General features: G+C 32.8%; 1 protein-coding gene across 1 annotated transcript; it reads left to right on the top strand.

Moving 5' to 3' along the window:
- The first annotated feature begins 12,709 nt into the window (after positions 1 to 12,709).
- On the top strand, positions 12,710 to 21,059 carry LOC127726621 (uncharacterized). Its single transcript, XM_052234041.1, has 8 exons — positions 12,710 to 12,906; positions 14,570 to 14,617; positions 16,045 to 16,121; positions 17,374 to 17,428; positions 18,157 to 18,346; positions 18,974 to 19,080; positions 19,631 to 19,732; positions 20,737 to 21,059. Exons 1-8 carry the CDS (start codon positions 12,712 to 12,714, stop codon positions 20,746 to 20,748), a joined length of 786 nt encoding a protein of 261 aa, XP_052090001.1. The 5' UTR covers positions 12,710 to 12,711; the 3' UTR covers positions 20,749 to 21,059.
- The last annotated feature ends 3,016 nt before the right edge of the window (positions 21,060 to 24,075 follow it).

The raw sequence follows: 24,075 nt of genomic DNA, 5'->3' as shown, positions 1-24,075 counted from the left end.
TTTGTTCAGTGCTCTGGGGTGTCCATCTGGTATAAGTCATTTGTATTTGACCTCATTTTCATTAATGACTTTTAGCATAATCTTCCCCAAGATTAAGTCATTGAAAAACTTTAAAGGGACTACCACAAACGGTAAGTCAATAATAAATATTTTTCAGTTAAGTGAAATTTGGTATGCAATTGAATTAACATTACCAAATCTCGTTCCATAGAGATTGTTTGGCACTGCCCTCCACTTTTCTTCCTCAGTCATAAAGAGAGAATCATTTGCTTCTAAGTACTAGTCGATCCTTTAAATAAACTTATTCTAAAAGGTTACCAATTCAACACTGTAATTAGATCGTTGAATATTGTTTTAATTGGTATTAATATTGATTTTGTTCTCAGTAAATTAAAAGCAAACTAAATATTATTGTTATATACATATACACATTCATGGATCTTCAATCTGTCGGTACCTGCACTGCACTAGGTCTTGTTTTTCTCTGACTGTTTATGACATTTTACTAAATCCATTGGCTGTTGGATGTGTACTGATTGATAACTTAGTCTTAGATGCGTGATTTTTGTCGAGTCTGCAACTTTTGTCGCAGAAAGCTCGACATAGGGATAGTGATCCGGCGGCGGCGGCGGTGGCGTTAGCTAACTTTTTAGAAGCTTTATATTTTAGAAGGTGGAAGACCTGGATGCTTCATACTTAGTATATGGATGCCTAATGTTACGAAGTTTCTGTCAGTCACATGTCCAATGTCCTTGACCTCATTTTCATGGTTCACTTGAAAAAAAAGTTAAGATTTTTTGTAATGTTAAGTTCTCTCTTATTATAAGTAATAGGATAACTATATTTGCTGGTATGTGCGTACGTTGCAAGGTCTTCATGCCCATCAGACAGTTTTCACTTGACCTCGACCTCGTTTCATGGATCAGTGAACAAGGTTAAGTTTTGGTGGTCAAGTCCATATCTTAGATACTATAAGCAATAGGTCTAGTATATTTGGTGTATGGAAGGACTGTAAGGTGTACATGTCCAACTGGCAGGTGTCATCTGACCTTGACCTCATTTTCATGGTTCAGTGGTTATAGTTAAGTTTTTGTGGTTTTGTCTGTTTTTCATATACTGTATATATGCAATAGGTCTACTATATTTGGTGTATGGAATGATTGTAAGGTGTACATGTCTAGCTGGTAGGTGTCATCTGACCTTGACCTCATTTTCATGGTTCAGTGGTCAAAGTTAAGTTTTTGAATTTTGGTCTTTTTATCTAATACTATATGCAATAAGTCAACTATATTTGGTGTATGGAAATATTTTATGATCTTTATGTCAGTCGCTTAGATTTGGTTTGACCTTGACCTCATTTTCACGGTTCATTGCTCAGTGTGAAGTTTTTGTGTTTTGATCTGTTTTTCTTAAACCATAAGCAATATATCTGTTGTATGGAAGAATTGTTAGCTGAACATGTCTGCCTGGCATGGTTCAGCTGATCTTGACCTCATTTTCATGGTTCATTGGTCAATTTTTAGTTTTCTGGGTTAATGTTAAGTTTATGTGACAGTTGTAATAAAGCTTTATATTTAGGACTATCAACATAGTATCAATGATTAGTAAAGAAGGCGAGACATTTCAGCGTGTGCACTCTTGTTTTAATAGGTTGTTAGTGGCTTTTAACTACCTGTCAGTAACTGCGAGTACTCTAAGATCTGTACTTAGTTTCCTTATGTTGTTGGAATACACAAGTACGGCCACTTCCACCCTTTGTTTTTGATAGATGTATTTTTATTTGTATCCATCTGATGAGCTAATAAAACCTTTTTCAACTGATTTTTATAGTTCGTTCTTATGTTGTACTGTTACACCACTGTTCCAGGTAAGGGAGGGTTGGATTCTCGTTAACATGTTTAACCCAGCCACATTCTGTATGTATGTGCCTGTCCAAAGTCAGGAGCCTGTAATTCAGTGGTTGTCGCTTGTTGGTGTGTTACATATTTGTTTTTCGTTCATTTTTTTTGTACATAAATTAGGCCTCTAGTTTTCTCGTTTGAATTGTTTTAACATTTGTCATTTCGGGACCTTTCATAGCTGACTATGCGGTATGGGCTTTGCTCATTGTTGAAGGCCGTACGGTGACCTATAGCTGTTAATTTCTGTGTCATCTCTTGTGGAGAGTTGTCTCATTGGCAATCATACCACATCTTCTTTTTATACGCCCGTCAAAATTTTGACGGGACGTATTATGGTTTACAAATGTCCGGCGTCCGTCTGCCCATCTTCCGGCGTAAGTTTTCGTTCTTTCTTGATGTGTGGAAAAAAAATCTCAAACAAGAAAAATTGTTCCAAAGTTTTTATAATCTATTGTTCATGAACAATGTAAAATGCTTTTTTTAAAGGCGATTTATTTATCAAAGACAAACTATGAATCGTATAAATGAGCTTTGATTTAGGGACGACATCAAAAGATCAATGTAAGATAAAAAAATATTTCGGGGTGGGGTAAAAAGTGCTGCAAAAATTATCTACTGTCCAATCTAAACAGATTGGGTTATCTCGCTTGGAACTGTGACATATTCTTGCACATGTTAGTCTCGCATGGTGTCAAAGATGACAGTACGGGTACCCCATTATAAGAACTAAACCTTCAATGTTGAAAACTATACGAAATGTCTTAAAAGTTGTGGAACTGGAGGCTTCAAGAAGCCTGCATAACTCCCCTGTTATCTATGCATAATATTGACATTTATTTCTGACATTTCCAAAAGACATTAGGAATTAGCATTGGCCGAAAATGTAGAAAACTCTAGTCAGAGCGAGAAATGACATGGGTTTCCAACCGTTGGTCTATGACATATACACCAAATTTAGAGGTTGAAAATAAAACCAACAATATGTATGCAATTGATGAAATTCAAACCGGGCAGGCTTAACGTAATGAGTGTGTCGTTTGTGCAACCATTTCATTCACAACTAATCTCGTAGATGCATATATTGGTTTTATTTCTCTCATTTCCGACAGTTATGCATTATGATGCTACATTTGTCATGTTCACTGAGCAGAGGGGATTCAACAACTGCTATCATTGCTATGTACATATATAAAGTGTTTTGTACTTTTATGATCTTATAACTTATAACGCTAAACAAAAGCTAGATAATTTAAATAACTACTGTACTGAATTGTGTACATGTATATAAGTTAATGTAATAAGACAAAGGTAATCATTTTTAACAAAACTGGAAGGCTAATGAATGACATGTTTCATATTGAGTTATAAAGATATAAGCATATTGGAACTGAATGTGTCAAACAATAGAAGTGCATAGGCCTTAGAATTGAAAACACTGGAAAGTTTAATGAAGCCGAAAACAGTTGTTTCAGAAGGGAAAGAACACAAGTTTCAAATTATATAGAGATATGAAATCTTCAGATCCATCTATATTAAAACCTTTTTACATATATTTTTTATCATTGCATTAAACCCATTGTATCTTATTTTTGTGAGGACGTGGGAGTCATTAACATTAATCAAAGAAGAAAAACGCTTTCTCTATTCGATATCTTCAAAGATCGGGAAATGGAAAAGCTAAACTTAAAATTTTGTAAACCCATTCTAGGTGTTACTAAACTCTGTACAAACAGAGCAGTCCTTTCAGAAGTTGGGAGATATCCATTATATTTAGACTTGTTAAAACAAATATTTTGTACTGGTATACACTTGAACATTTTCCAGCTGATATGTAGAGCAGAGCCTATAAGAAATATAAATCTAACAGTAACCAGTCAAATTACTCATGGTACTTTATATATAATATACTTTTTTACAGTTAAAAACTTGACATTAATCTATCTGCAAAAAAAACTTCGTAAAATAAATTTAAACTGTATTTGAAGAAATGTCTCCAGAAGAACTTTCTTAAGACATAAGAAATAGTCATTCAAAAGATACCGGCAAACTCAACCCTTAATACAAATTAAAATTTATTTCAAAAGTTTCTAAATCTGAGAAACATTCATTTAGGAAATATTTTTACCTGGATCATGACAAATGAAGATTTTTTAATAAATTTTTTTTTAGTCTGTATCTAAATAACATTTTCCAGATGAACCAGGTAAAAAGAGTTAAGGTGCAAAAAAAGTGTTCTTATGTTGAACAGTAACACCACTGTCCCAGGTTAGAGGGTTGAGCGCTCACAAACATGTTTAACCCCGCTACACTCTTTATGTGCCTGTCCCAGGTCAGGAGCCTATAGTTCAGTGGTTGTCGTTGGTTCATGTCTGTCATATTTGTTTTTCGTAAATTGTTTTATTATAAATTAGGCCGTTAGTTTTCTCAATTGAATTGTTTCATATTTTTTTTATGTCGGGGCATTTTATAAACGACTATATGATATGGATTTTTCTCACGGTTGCCTATGATTGCTTACATCCACTTTATTAGAACTTTGGTGGATAGTTGTCTCATAGGCAATCATACCTCATCTCCTTATTTTTATAGAGTTATCCCTCTTTGTACTGGCTCTCTCCCATCAAGTATGTAAGTTCAGATTGTGTCTATATTTGTTCTTAATAAACATTAAAATTAATAAATTATTAACAATCAATATGTTATTTGTATGTTAGATTACATGTGTTGTTTGTGTATATTGTATTGATTTATAGGCTATATATTGGCTCTTTACTATTTACTGTAATTAAATTATTGTGTATATTCAGATTCAGATTCTTCATTAAAGATAACTAATATTACATTAGTGTTCTCCATTACAAATCATATGATAATATACAAAACAACATTTCAAAGTTTTACATGTATGTAGTATATAATAATACAATTGTGCACATAATTTTAAGAATTGTTTCTTACTTCTATTAAATGCATCTCTAATAAATTTGTATAGATAATTACATGAAAATAATATTTTGTGGATTTAAAAGTTTAGAAACTGAAAAATAATTATCATGTGAATTTTTCAAATCTAAACCATAAGACTGGAAAAAATTTTGCCTTATATCTTTATATTTATGACAAGATATCAAAACATTTTCTTCTGTATCTACTTCAGTGCAGAATTTGCAAAACGTTCTTCTCTTGGAATTTTGGGTTTATCATATCTACCCGCTCTATATTTAAACAATGAGCACTGATACGTAGTTGTGTAATTTTACTTTTTATATTTTTGGTAAGATTGGTTTCAAGATAGAAGGGAACAAAATTTGGAACAAAAATATTACTGAAAAGCATCAGTTTACTGTCCACAGCTCCAGATTTGACTTTTTGTAGTTGTGAGTCAGATTGCTGATTATAATATCTTATTATACTATTTTTAAAAACACTTTTATCTGTCAAATCTTTTGTATCAAGTTTAAGTACTTTAAATATTTTATTTAGGGTAGAAAACCAGCATTTTGAGTTTTCTAATACATGTATTACCAAATTCTTATAATCAACTACTTTGGTGGCTTTGGACTATTTTTCTTGCTTCCAATTCTCAACCCCTTGGGGTTTGATCTTGTCTGTGTTAAACCAAAGGATTTAAAACAAGCATTTTCACATTACATTTGTTCACATCTCTCTCTTTTGGTCTTCATTGGCAATCTTACATGTCCTTCTTTTTGTATATATGTTACTTTTCGGTCAATCACACAGCTTACTGCAGTAAGCGTGAGGATAACATGTCGATATGCAAACTGTTACCTTACAAGCTAGCAGCAAATCCCTAATTTTCATGGCTACAAATAATTATTACAGCAATCCAGAAAGCTAAAGGGATCCCTCGGCCCCTGCCATTTTTGTCTCGCCTGCGACGAAAGTAGCGGAAAGCGAGACATAGGGATTGCTGTTACGGCGACGGCGTCAACAATTGTTAAGTTTTCTGCTAGTTAGTTTGATAGGATCTACTTGTGATAGATTAATGATATTTTGTATGAAATTGCATTACTGTCTGTACATATAAGTTTGACAATTGTTTTGAGGCCCTGGGCTGATATGCATAAAACCACTTCAGTTAAGATATCCAATTGTAGTACTAATCTATCGTAGGACATGTAGAATAAAATGCTCCGCTGGGACGCAGCTTGATACGACAGCAGAGGTCGAACCCTGAACAGTTGGGGCAAGTATGGACACAACATTCAAGCTTGATACAGCTCTGAATTTGGATTGTGATTAAATATTTGACACAGCATAGGTTTCTGACACAGAATGAATGTGGTCTAAGAAAATTTTAATTTACCTATTCAAACCATATCATTATTATTTGCTTTTATATATAAATCAGAAATAACCAATTTAAAATGGAAAATTTTAAAGAAAAAAAAATAACAGCCTTCCCTTTGTGGTATGGTACCTTGCAGTACAATTTCAGAGAGATCCATACACTTGAACACAAGTTATTGTCTGGAAACTAGAAAAATGCTTGATTTTTACCCCTTTTTGGCCCCAAATTACTAAACGTTTATGGCAATTACCCTCAAACTCAAACCTAGCTTTCCCTTTGTAATATGGAACCTTGTAGTACAATTTCATAAAGATCCATTTACTTACACACAAGTAATGGTCCTGAAACTAGAAAAATGCTTGTTTTTTGCCCCTATTTTGGCCCCTTTTTCCTAAACGTTTTGGGCAATTACCCCAAACTCAATTCCAGCTTTCCCTTTGTGATATGGAACCTTGTAGTACAATTTCAGAAAGATCCATACACTTACAAACAAGTTATTGTCATGAAACTAGAAAAATGCTTGTTTTTTGCCCCTTTTTTTGCCCCTAATTCCTAAAATTTTTAAGCAATTACCCCCAAAATCAATCCCAGCATTCCCTTTGTGATATGGAACCTTGTGGTACAATGTCAAAGAGATCCATACACCAACACACAAGTTATGTCTGGAAGTTACAAAAATGCTTATTTTTGGCCCCTTTTTGGCCCCTAATTCCTTAACTGTTGGTACCATAACCCCCAAAATCAATCCCAACCTTTCTTTTGTGGTATTGAACCTTATGGTAAAATTTCATAGATATCCATTCACTTAAACTAAAGTTAGAGTGCGAAAACCAATGTGTCTTCGGACGACGACGACGACGACGACGACGACGACGACGACGCCAACGTCATACCAATATACGACCGCAAAATTTTTTTGCGGTCGTATAAAAATCCGTCCGTTCGGAACAAATCTTAACTTGAGTAGTTTTATGCATATCAGCCCTGCCCCCTAGGACATGGTCCATTGATTTTGAATTAATTATCAATTTTCGATGTTAGTATAAGTAGTTATCTGTTTGGCGATTATTTTCAGGCCCTGTTTACTAGATAATGGTTCAGCGACTGAATTAATAAACCATGTTGCTGTCCATCAGATTGACATTTTCTGAATTTTATGCCGACAGGCGAGACATATCTCTGTGTGAACAATTTATGAGTTAAAAGTTAATTTTACTGTATTTAATTTTTAATCAGTTTTCATAATTATCTTTTTTTTTGTAGGGGCGCATGCGTTTATGTTTGCAAATAACAAATGATTTTCAAGTTTAAAAAAAGTATGAGTGCATGGTTTATAGTTAAAAGGGGGATTATAGAAAGGATATAGGATTATAGATTCAGTACCCAAAACAGATTCTGAGGCTTATTAATGTCTGAAACTGTACATTGTAACTTTAAGGTGAAGCTGGTAGCTATATATTGTTCAGTGATACAGTTGTTATTGAGCTTTCAGTTACTCATACTTCATGAGTCGATTAGTAAATTATATTTGCAACCTTGGCTTTTTCAGATTTAAAAAAAAATCCAAAGAAAAGAACATATTATGAAAACTGATTAAAAAAAAATCTTTACAAATTGCTGCATAATAGTCCTTTTTTAGCTCAGCTGGCCCAAAGGGCCATGTGAGCTTTTGCTATCACTTTGCGTCCTTCGTCCGTCCACCATCGTCAATAAACTTTTCTTTAAAAATCTTCTGCTCTAAAACTGCTCAATGGATTGAAACCAAAGATTGTCTGCTTCATCTATAGCATGTCAACTATGAAGGTTGTGATTTTCGTCTAGGTTAATGAACCAACATGGCCGCCTTGTCTAAAAATAGAACAGAGTGGTCAAAGTAAAGTTATGGCTCATATCTCTGAAAGTATAGCAATAAGAGAAATTCTTCTGACAGGGTAAAAACTGTCAGCACAAGTTATATCTACCTGGAAAATTTTGGAAAGTCTATCCACCTGCTTTGGAGTTATTGCCCCTGAAAAGATTTTTGACACTTGCGGCTTTTCCTTGCCATTGTTTCAAACACCATAGGAGCTATGTTAAATGTGTAAATTGCAAAAATGATCAGCATGACAAGATGTATTATTCCTGAAAATTGGGGAAAATCTATTCACTCGTTTTGGAGTAATTGCCCCTGAAATAATATTTGTTTGCTTGCAGTTTTTGGCTGTTATCATAAAACATATAGGAGCTAGGTTTAAAGTGTAATTCCAAAAGGTTCATCACAACAAAATGTATTTGTGATGAGTTTATTTATGTATCTACCCTGAAAATTAAAGAAAAATCTATCTACTCTGATATTTTTAACAACCTGTTTTGGAGTAATTGCCCTTGAAATGTTGTTTTTTTTTACTGTTTATTTTGCAGTTTCGGCTGTTATCTAAAAAGCTATAGGAGCTAGGTTAAACATGTTTATTGCAAAAATGATTAGCAACACAAAGAATAACTATAGTATGTGCATATAAATGTCCTAATTAGCAAACTGGCGAATTTTTCGTCAGGTTAAGTTTATCTGGCTCCAACCAAGGGACCATCTGTGCATTTGCAATAACTTGAGGTCCAATTGTTGTCCATTCATTAAAAACAAATCTGCTTTGAAACTTCAGGACCAATTTCAACCAAACTTAAACTGAATGATCCTTAGGTTATCTAGCATAAAATTAGTGTTTTTTGTTCCTAACAGCCAACCAAAATGGTCACCATGGCTAAAATTAGAATATTGAGAGAAAATGTAAACTCAGTCTTAGTTTAAGATTGAAAAATACGCTAAGATCTACATATCAGTTTTTGTAGTCTTTGATATTGTGATGACTTCAAAGTGGACGGGCATATGAATTAAGGGTGGGTAAGTTGTGGGGAGCTTGAAAAAAAATTTCAAAAAATTTCAACCCTATTTTGATCGTAAATAACTTCTGTTGTCCTAAAACCGAAGAAAATTGTTATTCTCCTTGATTTAACTTACTTGTCTTGCCCTAGAAAGGCTTTATATAGAAGTTTGAATGTAATTTAATTCTTAAACTGTAGCTAATGTACCATACTAAAAAGTGTAAAAATCAAATATTAAATGCCATATCTTGTTTGCATGGTGAGCAGTTTAAGCTCTTATGAGCCTTTTATTCCAGTAAAATAAACAGATATTTGTAAATCACTATTATACAATACAATAATACAATACAATACAATATTTTTATTTTTCCAAATTAAAGGGCCCATTAAGAGCATAACATTAATAACAACATGACATAGACATTACAGAGTGATTAAAGAAACATAAAATAATACATGTAGTTCAAATGCATGAGGAAAGGGTGAGTGGTCAAGGGGAGATAATTTTGCTATCTATTAGAGTATTTAACTAATTTTCTGATTTTCTAAGTTGCAGGCCTTTATCAAGGTATGTACATAAAATAGATAAAAACCTGCTATCTTCATTACTCATGATCCATGTAAAAAGATCTATTCTGTTTAAATTAACTAAACTGGGGTATTTTTTGATATAATCAGTCATATCTCTTCTGAGGTTATTGTAAAGAGGGCATTCCAGAAGAAAGTGCATTTCATTTTCAATAGAATTTGAATTACAATATAAACATATCCTCTCTTGTCGAGGTAATATTTCATATTTACCAGGGGCGTATCTACCTTTTTGATGAAGTGGAATCACAAACTAAAGGGCGATGGGTCTCCATATATAGCGTTTTAAAAAAAATCACAACCGTAATAAAACTCGGACATTTTTGTTGTTGTTTTTTAGGTCAACTATTTGTTTAACTTCGAGTCGAATAAAGGCTAAACATTATCGTTTTCGTTTTTTGTACGCCGTGAGAGCTTTTAAAATCACGGAGATTTGTTCCATATGCTAGTATTTGTATTGATCAAAGTAGGTGTATAAAAAAACAAACAATAAACATAAACACAATACTATATGTTGAGTTTCTGTTAGCATAAACACCATTGGATACCAAATACTTGGTGAACACATTCCCCAATATTTTGCTTAACATATGTATTTAGATGTTTAAAAATTTTGTGGGTATACTCTACAAGAGAGAGATAGGAATTTCTAATTTTATGCTGTTAGGTATTCTCGAAGTTGAAATTAATGAACATTTCCAGAGGGAATGGTACTTTGATCCCGATCTTATTCATGATCTGCATTTGTTAATTATCCAGCTAATTACAAATACATATGCATTCGAACAGTAAAGATACGTGTATTAAAAGTTTGGTGTATCTTTCGAACTAGAATCAGCAGTTCAGAGCCCGACTCGGACAGAAAATTCATAATAAAATTGAATGACCAAATAGTCCAGGAAAACGAGTTAGAATTAACAATTTATTTAAATGCTTTTACAATCAACCATTCGTATAGCAGGCCCATATACAAACGATTTCGAATTATCGAATCTATATAGAAGATGTATTTGTGTAAAATAAATAAATAACGTAATACATGTTCTGGGAATGTGTACTTTTTTTTTTATATTAACAGCAGTTCCAACTTCTCATGTACTAGTATACAGAAACTATTGATTGATTGAATGGTTATTAATGTGCGGTAGCAAATATTACATGCATACCAGGACGAGAATACGTTGACGTGATGTGAAAATGAACTATATGTGTTGTCAAGACCTACATACTTAGTCAATTTTGAACTAGTTCACAAGGTAACAGTAATTATTCCCGGATCGATACGAGTTGAAGAGTCTTCCTTCTAGTAAGATGTGTGCTTTGGGCGAAGCGGAAAATAACAATTTTCAAGTTTTTGTGTTAACCCTATAGGAGGATTCTGGGTTTTTTTGCACTTGAGGCGAGTATACGTTATGGTGGTGGTATCGGCAACAATGTAGGTTTTTTGTTTTTAATATAAAAAGTTCCGCTAATAGTTACACCAGTTGTATGTTTTTATCGTACACATACATGTCTTATACAGGATTAAAAATTTCGCTGCATGTGTGTTCCTCTTGCTTTTATTCTTTGTGTAGTTTTTAAAATGCATACATAGAAAGACCAATACCTATTATTGTTAACTTTGTCCTTCTCTCTCTGTTTTTTTTTTTTTTTTGGGAAGGGGGGGGGGGGGGGTAGGGGTGAAAATGACGTGGATGCACGTGCTGTCGTGCCTCCGGGTAGCTACGCCCCTGTTTACCACATACATTGATAAAACGTTCATGTCTGCCAGTTTCGATTCTTAAACAGTGATTGCTGAGTCTGTATTTTGTTAACTATTGCAAGAGAGGTAACTCAAAATTGTCCAGGGAAAATCAGCTTTATTTATAGAATGGGAATGTATGATTAACTGTTTTTAGTTTGAGGTCATATGTCTTTATATGGTAAATGGTTTCTCACTGGCAGTTACCCAAAGCTGGAGGTATATAACACTTCAAAATATTCTGATAAAAACATAAAAAAGCAAATGTTCAAAGGTAAGTTTCATGTTTTACTTTTCAATACTTAATAATACCAGAATAACTGAACATTTATTTTGATATCAATAATTGTTTAGTAGTAGAAAAAGTCTTAGATCAGACAGTTAGTAAAATCAAGATTAATTTGTTCAGCCTCATTTTTGTATAAATAAATCTGTTATTGATTTTGTTTCAATTACATGTAATTGTTAAATTTAATAGCAACCAACCCAAAATGTTACGTTGTATACTGTTTAAAGTCTAATGGGGAGTTAATGTATATACTCAGTGCCAATAAAAATGCAACTGTTACACATCATATTTGAAGCCCCGTTTGAATTAGATGGATCCAGGTTTTGGTGTAATAATTAAACAGTGCTTTAATAACTTTATATTTTATATTGTATTCATTCTGAAACATTTTGAAATACTGCTAGGCATACGTATGAACTATTTTTCAGCATCTTTTTTGCTATAAATAAATCTTTTATAAAAAGGGGGGTATTGATTTTGATTCAATTACATGTAATTGTTGAATATAATGGTAGACTTCCAAAATGTTACGTTATATATTGTTTAAAGTCTAATGAGGAGTTAATGTATACACTCAGTGCCAACAGAAAGGCAACATATCATATTTGAAGCCCCTTTAGATTTTGGTGTAACAGTGTAATAAACAATGATCTAATATAAAAAAAGAACACTTATATTTCATATTGTATTCATTCTTAAACATTTTGAAATACAGCTAGGCATACTTTAATTGTTCCTTACATTTGCTTTTAAGTTTTATTTAGTGTTATGTTTAATTTAATATCCAATTGATTTTATATTCTGCGTGCGCTTTACCATTAAGAACCCAAGGTAGATAATCTTGCTAGTTGTATGAAGCAATATTTGTCGAGGAAAATCTTATAGGAAACCCAACCTCTGGAATATATGATGTTATTGTTGTTTGTAATGTTTTTGTTAGGGTTTAATAGATAAAAACTTCAGCCTTCAGTCATCCCAAACAATAGTTCTATTCTAAAGAAAAGAATAAGTTCTGGCTTCCATGGCAGAAACAGAAATAGACTCAACAGTGAAAAGACTTGAAAAGCTAGAATCTTCGACTGTTAAATCAGCTGATGAGGAGACATATGCACAACATGGAGATGACATCAAAGTTACATACTATCTCAGGGATATTAAACGTAAAATGGTAGACGAATGGAAACAGAAGTTCAGAAAATATGAAGATAGGGTCAAGGTATTACAGTAAAATATGTATAAAATAGAAAATAGGGTCAAGGTATTACAGTAAAATCTGTGTATAAAATAGAAGCTAGGGTCAAGGTATTACAGTAAAATCTGTGTATAAAAAAATGATTCAGGAAAACAATAATGAAAGGCATTTAGGGGGCTGCCATTTGATTTTTATGGGGGCTAGGATGAAAATTTTGTCCTGCATTTTTTTAAGTTGTAATCTCTGTCCTGCCTTTTTATTTTTCACTCTATTCGGTCCTGCCTTTTTTTTTCTTAGTTTATCCTGACTTTTTTTACATAAGTTGTCATCCTGCCTTTTTTTTTTAACTCAAAACTCCTGTCCTGCCTATTTTTTTTCAAATTTCATCCTAGCCCCCCATAAAAATCAAATGGTAGCTCCCTTAGTCTGCATAATTCAAGAGGGTCTGGATGGGGTTTACAAAATAGAGAAAAAAGGACAAAAAGTGCAGATTAAAGGGTGAAAAAAATAAAGAATTGATAAAAATAGGCTAAAAAAATACAGAATATAGAGAATAATGGGGTTCTGAAATATAAAAATTAGAGAAAAAATGGTAAAAATAAATAAATAATAGAAAAACATGTTAAAAATAAATAAAGAAGAGAAAAATGGTCAAAACAATTAAAAAAAAAGAAATGAAGGACCCTCCATCCAGACCCTCATTCAAGTACAATGTGCAATCAAGAATTTTCACAAAATATTTTCCTCAATCTTAGTAACCCATTAAAATCAATCCACACTGTCTGTATGGTAATACACATTATTAAATTTGCTACTGCTATGGCATATTTTGCTGAACACAGACATTGAAAAAGATGTCATTTATGACATTTTGTTGTTATTTTGGATTTTAGGAGCAAACATTCTTTCCATGAATATGATAGTAATTAATAACTGCTAAATTTGTGTTAGAAGAAACATATGCAGGAGCATAGTAACTTTAACAAGTGATAACTCCGTATAAATTCTGTCATTCATTGCCCGACTGTTAAAGACTTTTAAGGAATGAATACAACTACAAACAAATGAACGTTTCTAAGATCTTTATAGAAAAACTCGACAAAGAAACTAGTAAGTAAGATTGATTGATTCTTGCTTGCTTAATTAACAGCTAGGAGCAAACATATTTTTGCATATTCAGAATGAGAAGAAATTGATCAATAAATCAAAAAAGTAGGTTCCGAAATTTTGGTTCACTGGAAATGAAGGATGAGAAGTGTGGACAGCTACTCAAGCCACCTATTAAGAGTACATTGTTGCAAGTGCTTTAACATACAAAACCATACTTTCCCTCAACACCCTTTGGTTTATCCTAATTCTGTACACATTAATACCTTCAGTACAAGCAAGAATAAAAAATTGAGACTCCGCCAAACAAAAGACTGGTTCAAATAAAAAAAAGATAAGCAATCACTCACATTTCTATACACTATTTACATTTAGGATAAAAGTCACAAAGAAACAGAGGGCTCCATACTGTAATAATCCATTTTCTATTGATCATCATTCCTGTAGCGTGAGATCCTTTCCAGATATCTGCTTCAGTTTCTTCTTACTAGAGCAGTGAGCCAGTTTATAACCCCAGTCATAGGTTTCACCATTGAAGTGTTACCTGTCGGTACAGTTATTGTTTTTTTTTATATTTCAGGCTACAGAGGGTGATATATTTGCTGGTACTCCTGAAGTAGATGCTGTTGTAAGTACTAATACCAATCTAATTATATGTTTAGCTCACACCTTGCCCTAAGGACCAAGTCTCACTTTTCTCTCTTGGCGTCCGTTGTCCGTCGTATATGTCTTCGTCGTCCTGTCGACGTATATTTGTTCCGGCTTACAGAAGTTCCACTGGAAACTTTGTTATAAACAATGTCATAATATGTTCCTGTTGGAACAAATATTCTATACCATTTATTCCGTTAGGAACATATCCTGTAATATTTATTCCAGTGGAAATAATGTTCTAGAATATTTTTTCCATTTGGAACTTATATTATGAAGGAACTTCTATTTCGTGACAGTCCGTTAATTTTTACCAAAATGTCCTCCTCTGAAACTACTAAGTCAAATTTAACTAAACTTAGCCATCATTTTCATTTGGGTATCTAATTAAAAACAAATATGCCCTTTAAATTCGACTTACCAACCAACATGGCTAACATTGCTAAAAATAGAACATAGGGGTAAAATGGAGAAGATCTGAATAGCAGATATGTTCAGAATGTTTAGATCGACCTACTGTCCATTCATATGAAAACTGTTAGACCACCTTTTATAAGTGTTATTGCGCATAAATGACATATTTAACTTTTTTTCCATTTTTGCCAATTATCTTGAAAAATTAAATAGGCAGAGAGAACAAAATGGCAAAAATCGTGAGTCGACTCCTAATTTGAATTCTTGCCCTTTAATGACGATTTGACCATTTTTTTGCACTTTTTCCAAATAACTTGAAAATATAAAAGATAGATAGAAACTTTTAATAGCTAAATTATCTGTAAGATAATATAAAATTAAGTTTGAATCGCCAAAGTCGTCAGTTGACTTCTTATTGGAGTTATTGCTCTTTAATGACGATTTTTACCCTTTTTTTTTGGGGGGGGGGAGGGGGGGGGGGGTTGCCTATAATCTTGAAACCTATAATAGATAGATAGATAGACACTTTTCACAGCAAAATTATCCAGAAAAACAAGATTTACAAACAACTCAAATGGCCGAAATGGTGAGTCAACTCCTTATTGGAGTTATTGCTCTTTAATGATGATTTTTACTAATTTTTGCATTTTTGAGAATTACTTTGAAACTATTAAAGATAGAAAAGAACTTCAAACAGCAAAAATGATCATCAAGACAAGAACCTCAAATAAGTCACTATTGCTGAAATCATTAACATCCACAAAAAGATTTTTTACGGAATTAGCTTTTAATTTTTGTTTTAATTTGATAAATTTGTTTTCTGTGTAAAAATGATTGCTGTATATACATGTTGATTTTAGGTAGTAATTGTTTCACGAAAAAAGGAAAATAACAAAAATACCGAACTCCAAGGAAAATTCTAAGTTTAATCTTTTCTCAGTACAGGCTGATTCCAGGAAGTGCATCTCAATTTTCAGTTCTAATTGATAGGTGTCTCCAGCAAATGCCTTTGGATTTATGGATGGTGGAATAGATCGAGTATTTTCAGAGCTGTTTGGATGGCAAATGTGAGTCTTAATTTGTTTTCTCTCTATTAAGGAAACATATTTCTGAGTATTTGCTTCTAAAGTTTAGTCAAAATCAACTTTAACAAAAACATGACGTACATTGAAATGATGCATTAACTGGACAATAACAGACTGCTACAAAAGGCTAAGGATGTTACTTTGGCATATAATTTGTTGTCTTATGATGAATTATTGTCAACTTTTTATGCTCATTTCATGATAATTGAGTTGAATTTTTCAAAATACCAAATATTAAATTTAGTGTACTGGTTAACTGCAATCATTTATGAGATATTTAAGATGATTTCTATTGATGATATCTGCCTAAATCCAATTAAAGGAGTTATTATGACTGCATTCAAGACACCGGCCATTTATGTGTTGTGTGGGGAAGGGTTGGCTAGTTTTCTCGTGACAAAAACATTTTTTCTCTCAAAAATATACAAATATACAAAAACAAAGTCAGGAGCCTCTGGCCTTTGTTAGTCTTCATGTTTTATAATTTTAGTTCTATTATATTTTTCGGAGTTTAGTGTGACGTCCATTTTCACTAAACTAGTACACATTTGTGTTTAGGGGCCAGCTGCAGCACGCCTCCGGGTGCGGGATTTTCTCGCTGTGTTGAAGACCCATTGGTGGCCTTTGGGCTGTTTTCTGCTCTCTGGTCGGGTTGTTGTCTCTTTGACACATTCCCCATTTCCATTCTCAATTTTATTTAAAAGCAAAGAATACATTTTGAAAATAAATGTTTTAATTTTTTTTCTAATTATCTATATTAAAAAAAGCATTACCTCCCCCTTCCAGGAGATTCAGGTCAGTGCAATGTTTACTACGATTTCAGTGGTGGAACCCCCCTTTTTTGACGTTCAATGCTTTTGAATGGGGTCATATGGTTGGAACCCCCCTTTAAAAAATGGCTGGACCCCCCCCCCCCCCCCCCCCCCCCCCCCCCCCCATCCCTGGATTTTATATACTGCTACGACTGTTCTAATGCTTATTTAAGGTTTAGCAGACAATTAAGTGAATATTAGGCTAACTGTTATGACTGAGTAATTGTAGATTTCATATTTTTACCTAAAAGCAGTTCAAAAATTGGATGAAAGTATAAGTTATGTTTTCAGCACAAAATATTACTAGCCAATGTACATTGTGTTTCTACCGTTTACCCTTGAAGCAAACTATATGTAATATACTAAAGTTGTTATATATATTACAGTTGATCAGTGGATAATATTTTACCTTTTTTCTTCAGGCAAGAACGGATACAGAAAGTAATCAGGGATCAATATGATGGAGAAAACTTTGTGGTGAGTAGAGTACACCTTTTCTTTGAACTATTCCTTAATATAAAAGTGTTGTAAGAATGTATATTTTAAAATACAAGAGTGCACTCGCTGAAATTTCTCGCCTGCTGTACTTATCATGATTGAATTTATGTTGAAAGTTTGCAATACGGAGGATTTACTGTAACCTCATCAGATCTAACAACAGCACAATTTTTGTCAATTAGTAAATTTCAGTGGCGTAGCCACTTGGAAATAAATTGTGAGCAAGGGGCTGGGGAGGGGGATTGTTTGAAGTTGATCGATAACTATAATAGATTTATAGTAAAATTCTAATTGAAATTTTTTTTTTCTCTAAAATTATTTGTTAGTATGTGATCTTCTTATATCTATTTACAATGCTACACTGGTTCCACACCACTGAATTTGGTATTGGTGGCAGATCTTTCAAAATAACTGTCTAAAAATTATAATTTATTCTAAACTTGTTGAGTGATGGAGTGATATATGGAAATTGGCATATTGTATATATAAAATGAACGACAAAAATTGTATAACTATAATATTTAAACAGGAAAACCAGAACAACCTGATTTATGCTAAAGCAATAAAAAAAAAACAGCAACCAACAACAACCACTAAATAAAATGCATCTGATTTCAGGTGTCTTCTTTTCTTTTGGTTTTGTTGGCATTAATACACCTAAAGTTATTTTATTCAAATTTATCAAAAACATGCATTGTATTTTGTAGGGAAATGCAATCATTATCCCAGCCCATGACAAAGACCCAGACAAAGAACACATTCAGAAGTTAAAGACCAATAATATAAGTAATGGTAAACCAATCAAATACCTCATACACGTCCCGACTATGAGAGTACCAAAAGATGTCATAAACTCAACTAATGCTTATCTGTCTTTTAGAGGAGTCATTTTGGCAGGTATTTACATAGATATGTAAATCATTACTCATACTATATCATAAACTCGACTAATGCTTATCTATCTTTTAGAGGAGTCATTTTGCCAGGTACTTACATAGATGAATCATTACGCATACCATATCATAAACTCCACTAAAGCTTACCGGTATCAGTCTTTTAGAGGAGTCATTTTGGCAGGTATTTAAATAGATATGTAAATCATTTCTGATTCTACTTTGTTTATCATATTCTTCTTTTAAGGGAGTTATTTTGACAGATCTTTACGTAGATAAAGTAAAACATTGCTGATTTTTTGCTCCACTTTGGCAAGGGTTTAGTGCTGATCGGAAGAAAACCAAAGGGATCATATTTCTGTTCCCCAGTCACCCGTAGACCAATCAGGGAAAGTTTAATATGTATATGTATAATTGCCTTGTTTCAATATCACCATTTACTTTTGAAAATTACCCTCTCTAGTCCTTTGAACCCCAATACAATTTGTATACATAATCTGTGGAAATAAACAAGAAATACACAATTTAAGGTCTAGCAAATGGACCTAGTGTAAAAAAAGGACTGTTGCAGGAGAAACACTTTGATAATTGACAAATATATCAACTCATTAATGTGTATATTCTATTGCAGTACAGAAACACAACAGAAACCCAGAAAATCAGCCAATCAGAAGGGTTCTTTGTCCTGGTCTTGGGACTGCTGTTGGTAGAATGCCGTTTAACAGATGTGCTTTTCAGGTTTGTTTTATTACTTCGTATAGAAGAAATGAACTTAATTTGTAAGACCCCACAGAGAATGGTCAATGCAATTTGGAATTCACACTAGCACAAAGCCTATAAAAAATTTAAATGACTTTTCCTTAGGCTTGTAATTAAAGAAAATATTTTCTCAAAAATGTTGAGTTTGAATTTGTCTTTAGTGTTACCTCCCTTTTCAAGGTCACTAAACTGAAGTGTTGGAAGCATGTTTTATATGCAGATTACAAAAAGGAATGATACAACACATACAGTAAACCAAGTTATTTTCAAATTTATCCCTTTCCAGCAGAGTTTGCACAATATATTTCATGATTTTCTAATTGTGTTGATGATGAGAAAAGATCCAAGAGTAAAATAAAATAAAATAATGATATACATAAGAAAATGCCTGTACTAAGTCAGGAAGGTGACAGTTGTTTTCCATTCGTTTGAGGTTTGAGGTATTTTTGTTATTTGACTTTTTTGGTGTAGAATAAAATGAAATAAATCTAAAAATATCAAGGTATAAAAAAATTGAATCATTTTCCAGATGCTTCAAGCTTTTGAAATATTTGACTTAAGACTGAATGACAAACTAATGAAACCAGACAAATTATGGGATGTAAGAGCACATGATAAAATGATGCAAGAGGTATGTTGTCGTTAATGAGTTAAAATTATTTTTCTATAAAGCCTTCGCTATTCCAAAATTAAATGTATGAGGGATGACTATAAGAACTTTTTCAAAATTAAAATTTTTAGGGGATGAAAGGCAGTTTTTCCCTAAACCCTACCTATACAATTCAAAATGCAAGGAATTATTATGTAAAAATGTGTACTGAATCCATCCCACTTTCCCTATTTTATCAATATTAGGCTCCTTTCAATCCTCAAGACCACCTTAAACTTAATTCTGGAATAGCCCTTAAGGATCTAGATGCTTTTCACAGACAAATATATAACCAACATTTTAAGTCAAGTTTCAGCTTTGCAAATGTCTTTTTATCAGTAACATGAATTTCTCTAAATGTAAATTTTTAATGTTTATTTTTGAAAGATTTCAATTCTTTTTAGTCAACAGCTTCTTGGCATGAAAACCATTTTGAAAGTACTACACAAGTTTCATATTGATGGGCATTTTAGAAAAAAATCAAAATTATGTTTGCAAATTTTATTGCTGTTCTTATCAGTAATGCCAATTTAATATTCTGGTAATAACCACAGAGTGACAAAAAAGTAGTTTAAGTACTTTATGAAGTTTGCCATGTTCAAAAATATATATATGAATAAAGAGATGTGGATAAATAAACCAATGAGACAGCAACCAAACAACACAAAAAAAACCAAAGACATCTATAGGTCAATATAGTCATCAACAAAAGAAAAGTGGGTAAGTTTTTATGTTGTAATGTTACACTACTGTCTCAGGTTAGGGTGAAGGTTGGCGCCTGTTAAAACGTTTAAACCCGCTGCATTTTTGTGCACCTGTCCTAAGTCAGGAGCCTGTTGTTCAGTGGTTGTCGTTGGTTGGTGTGGTTCATAGGTGTTTCTTGTTTCTCCACATCTTCTTATTTATAAGAACTAGAATACTCATAAATTGCATTTTTACTTTACTAAGTAAGGTTTATAAATTAACCAGATTATTTCCCATTTCAGTACGACGATTGAATATACATCCCAACTGAATGAAGATGAGAAAACTTTGTTCCAGCTGATTGGGAAAAACTAATCTGAACCAGAAGACATCTTGATACAGACCATTTATTTATTAGATTGATATGCTAATGGAGACCAAATCAAACGTTTTTGTTTAGATTTAAGCCAGATAAACACTTCAAATATAAATGTTGAAATAAGTTGAATCTTAACATCCCATACAATTTAGAAGTACTAAATGACAAGACAGCTATCACTAGTTCACTGCCACAAAGTTACCAGGGACCTTATAAATGATCAAACTATAAAATTAAATGTTTTTTAGTTTGTATTTTTTGTGGTATTGAATCAAAATATGTAAATGTTTTTTTTTTTATTTTGTATTTACATTATATACATATATACATATTATATATATATATATATGTGTGTTATTTCTACAAATAAAGAGGGAGGTCAAGGTTATATGTCAAATTCGTATGGACCATGTCTTCCAGGCTGCTGCTTGAAGTAATGACAAGAAAATAATTCGACACAATTAGGTCATGTAGAAAACAAATATCCTAGAGATTCAAAATGGTTGATATTCATGTATTATTGAGTGCAGAAAAAATAATATAACAGTCAAGGTTCTACAGAAAACCCCTCCTTTCTTTTTTTGCCCCTCAAAGTACCCCTTTATAAACCCTATTGCACAAACAAAACCCTGATTGCACCACTAGAAGGCCAAAAAGTCCATTAACTCTGGCAAGAATGATAAAATCCAAATGACAGCATAGTATGATCAAGAAAATTTGATCAGGGAATCCTACAAAGTAAGAAAATATTTGAGCCATCTATGTGTTTAAGCGTGGTTTCAGATAGACAAAAACTATGACTATGTTCCCAACGGCGGGAGATAACACCAAGGTTTGAACTCTAGTATAAAATTACATAAAGAAACATTGTTTTACAACCATAAGGTATTTTTATATACAAAACAAAGATGATTTTATTTCTTACCTTTTGAAGTATGAAACTAAATGTAAAACTTATTTGATGTTTTACCATGGAATAACACCTGTCTTGTCTTCTACAACATGTATTTTTAATGACAAGATTTACACGAATAATTTATCAGCACTGCTATTTAAAGTCGGTATGTTATAAGTAATGTTAAATGATACTGAAGTCACACACATCATGAAGCAGTGGCCTCTAATTCGGTTGCTGGAGTATCAGGCTCTGCATCATTGTAGATATTCTCAGCCTGAAAAATATCAAATATTTTATGACGAGTTACAACTGAAAAAAAACACAGTACAAAGATAGCTCTAAACTAAATGTGTAGATATGAAATCAGGACGACTCAAGCAAATTTAATCTGTACGTCCCCATCAAAATCTACAGGCATGAGGAAACAAAAATCAGGACACTTACTTGATTTTAAAATGACTACGTGGTAAGGGCATCAAATTTACCACTCACAGGACAAACAATGAGAGAGTTAATAAAGGATATTTCCACACTGGTTATTATCTTTTCTTTTCAATGACACTTTTCTGGAATAACCTTCATTGAGTACACTCAAAACATAAATATTACATAAAGGTAAAATACCCATATAATTGTGCACAACCTGTTTTTGGAATAACATTAAATGAATATTTCAGGTCAGGAATCTTGTCACTTGTCCAGTTATATCTTAAAGTGGGGTGTCGTTAAAAAGTGATGTTGCTGATCTCTGTCGGACAGTCTGTTAAATCTGTTCACTCCTTCCCCAATTACAGGGTTATTGGGTAAATTAAGAGCATTGACATGTTGTACAGACACTTGATGAAGAATCAACTTCGATTTTTATAATCCCAATGGTATCTTCTGCCTGTATTTCATCTTTCTATTCATATCATTATACAATAATTAACCAGACTTACCAGACCTGCATGATGTTATTTTCTGAAAAACCGCCTCGGTGGTCTCGTGGTAGCGTGTTCGCCTCGAGTGCGGCAGGTCGTGGGTTCGAACCCCGGCCGGGTCAAACCAAAGACTAAAACTGACATTTGCTGCGTTTCCGCTAAGCACGCGGCTTTAAGGTGGCTGGGGCGTCTTAATTAAAATTGATAGATTTTTGATAATTTGTTAAAATGAAGTTTTATCATGCTTTTTCAAAAATATAATAAAAAGCATGGGCCACCGGACTTTTTTTTCGCTACAGGTCGTGCAAAATTGTCCGATTTTGTATAGATTATGCATGGAAAATCAAATTTTGTGTGATAAAAAGAAAACTACTTGATAGAACTTTAAGATAAAATGTGTGAAGATAGCTCTTATAACATGCTTTCATATAAGAAAAAGACAAAATGGGGTCACCGAACTTGTTTTCTTGTAAAATATCAAAAAAGGTAAATTCACAACACTTTCTATTATAAAAATTACTTTATCTGAGTTATCTCCCCTTATTTGGCAAAGTTGAAAAAAATCTAATTAAACCCAAATAAGGTGTTTTTGAGAAATTACAACCGTAAGTATGATAAAACACACAATTTTCTATATTTACATCAAAAGTCTTTTACATAAATTATATACTACTCTCAAAATTTGTACATTTCATCAAAAATCTAGACCAACGTTATCTGCTACTTCAGAATCCAAAATGGAGGAAGACACCCGAGCCACCTTAAGGAGTAAGAACAAAGACTGGTCGGCTCAGAATCAGAATAATGTGTGTGGGTAAAGTGACATGGACTGTTATTGTGTGAATTAGCACGTTAAAATTCCGGCTTGGCGTGTCGGTCTTGTACAATGCAGGGCTAATATTCATATCACATTAAAATGTTCTCGTCCTGAATATGCATATTAATTTACCGCTGGACGTTAAGCTGCCATCCACCATCATCATCATCTGATACAGAACATATTACCCAGGGTTCATTTGGGTTCCACGAGAAGTCAGAGATCTTTGCTGTATGTCCTCCGTGTAAAAACTAAAATAAGCATGCCATAAAATATTATTATGTCATTACTCTTGGAAACAAAACAAACTAGCTTTCAGTAACTGTTCTCTTAGATCTGTACTTTGTATGTCTTTAGTATTATTTCTAAGTTGTTTTCATGACATCTGTAACCACATATCCTTATATATATATATATTATTTCTAAAAATCCACTTGGAAGTACAAATAAAATTCACATATTAAGAATCACTTTGTTTTATCAACAGAAATATTGAATCAGAATGCAGAACTGTGACTCAATACCATGTACAAAATTACATTTCTTGTACTGGCAATGTCAACCGACTTGTTGCAATATTCACAAATATATCATTAACATGTCCAAAAAAAGAATTGACAATACCTA

This window comes from Mytilus californianus, unplaced genomic scaffold (assembly GCF_021869535.1).
Source record: "Mytilus californianus isolate M0D057914Y unplaced genomic scaffold, xbMytCali1.0.p SCAF_18, whole genome shotgun sequence".
Lineage (NCBI taxonomy): Eukaryota > Metazoa > Mollusca > Bivalvia > Mytilida > Mytilidae > Mytilus > Mytilus californianus.
The sequence above is the reverse complement of the archived record's forward strand: the minus strand, read 5'-3'. Positions and strand labels throughout refer to the sequence as shown.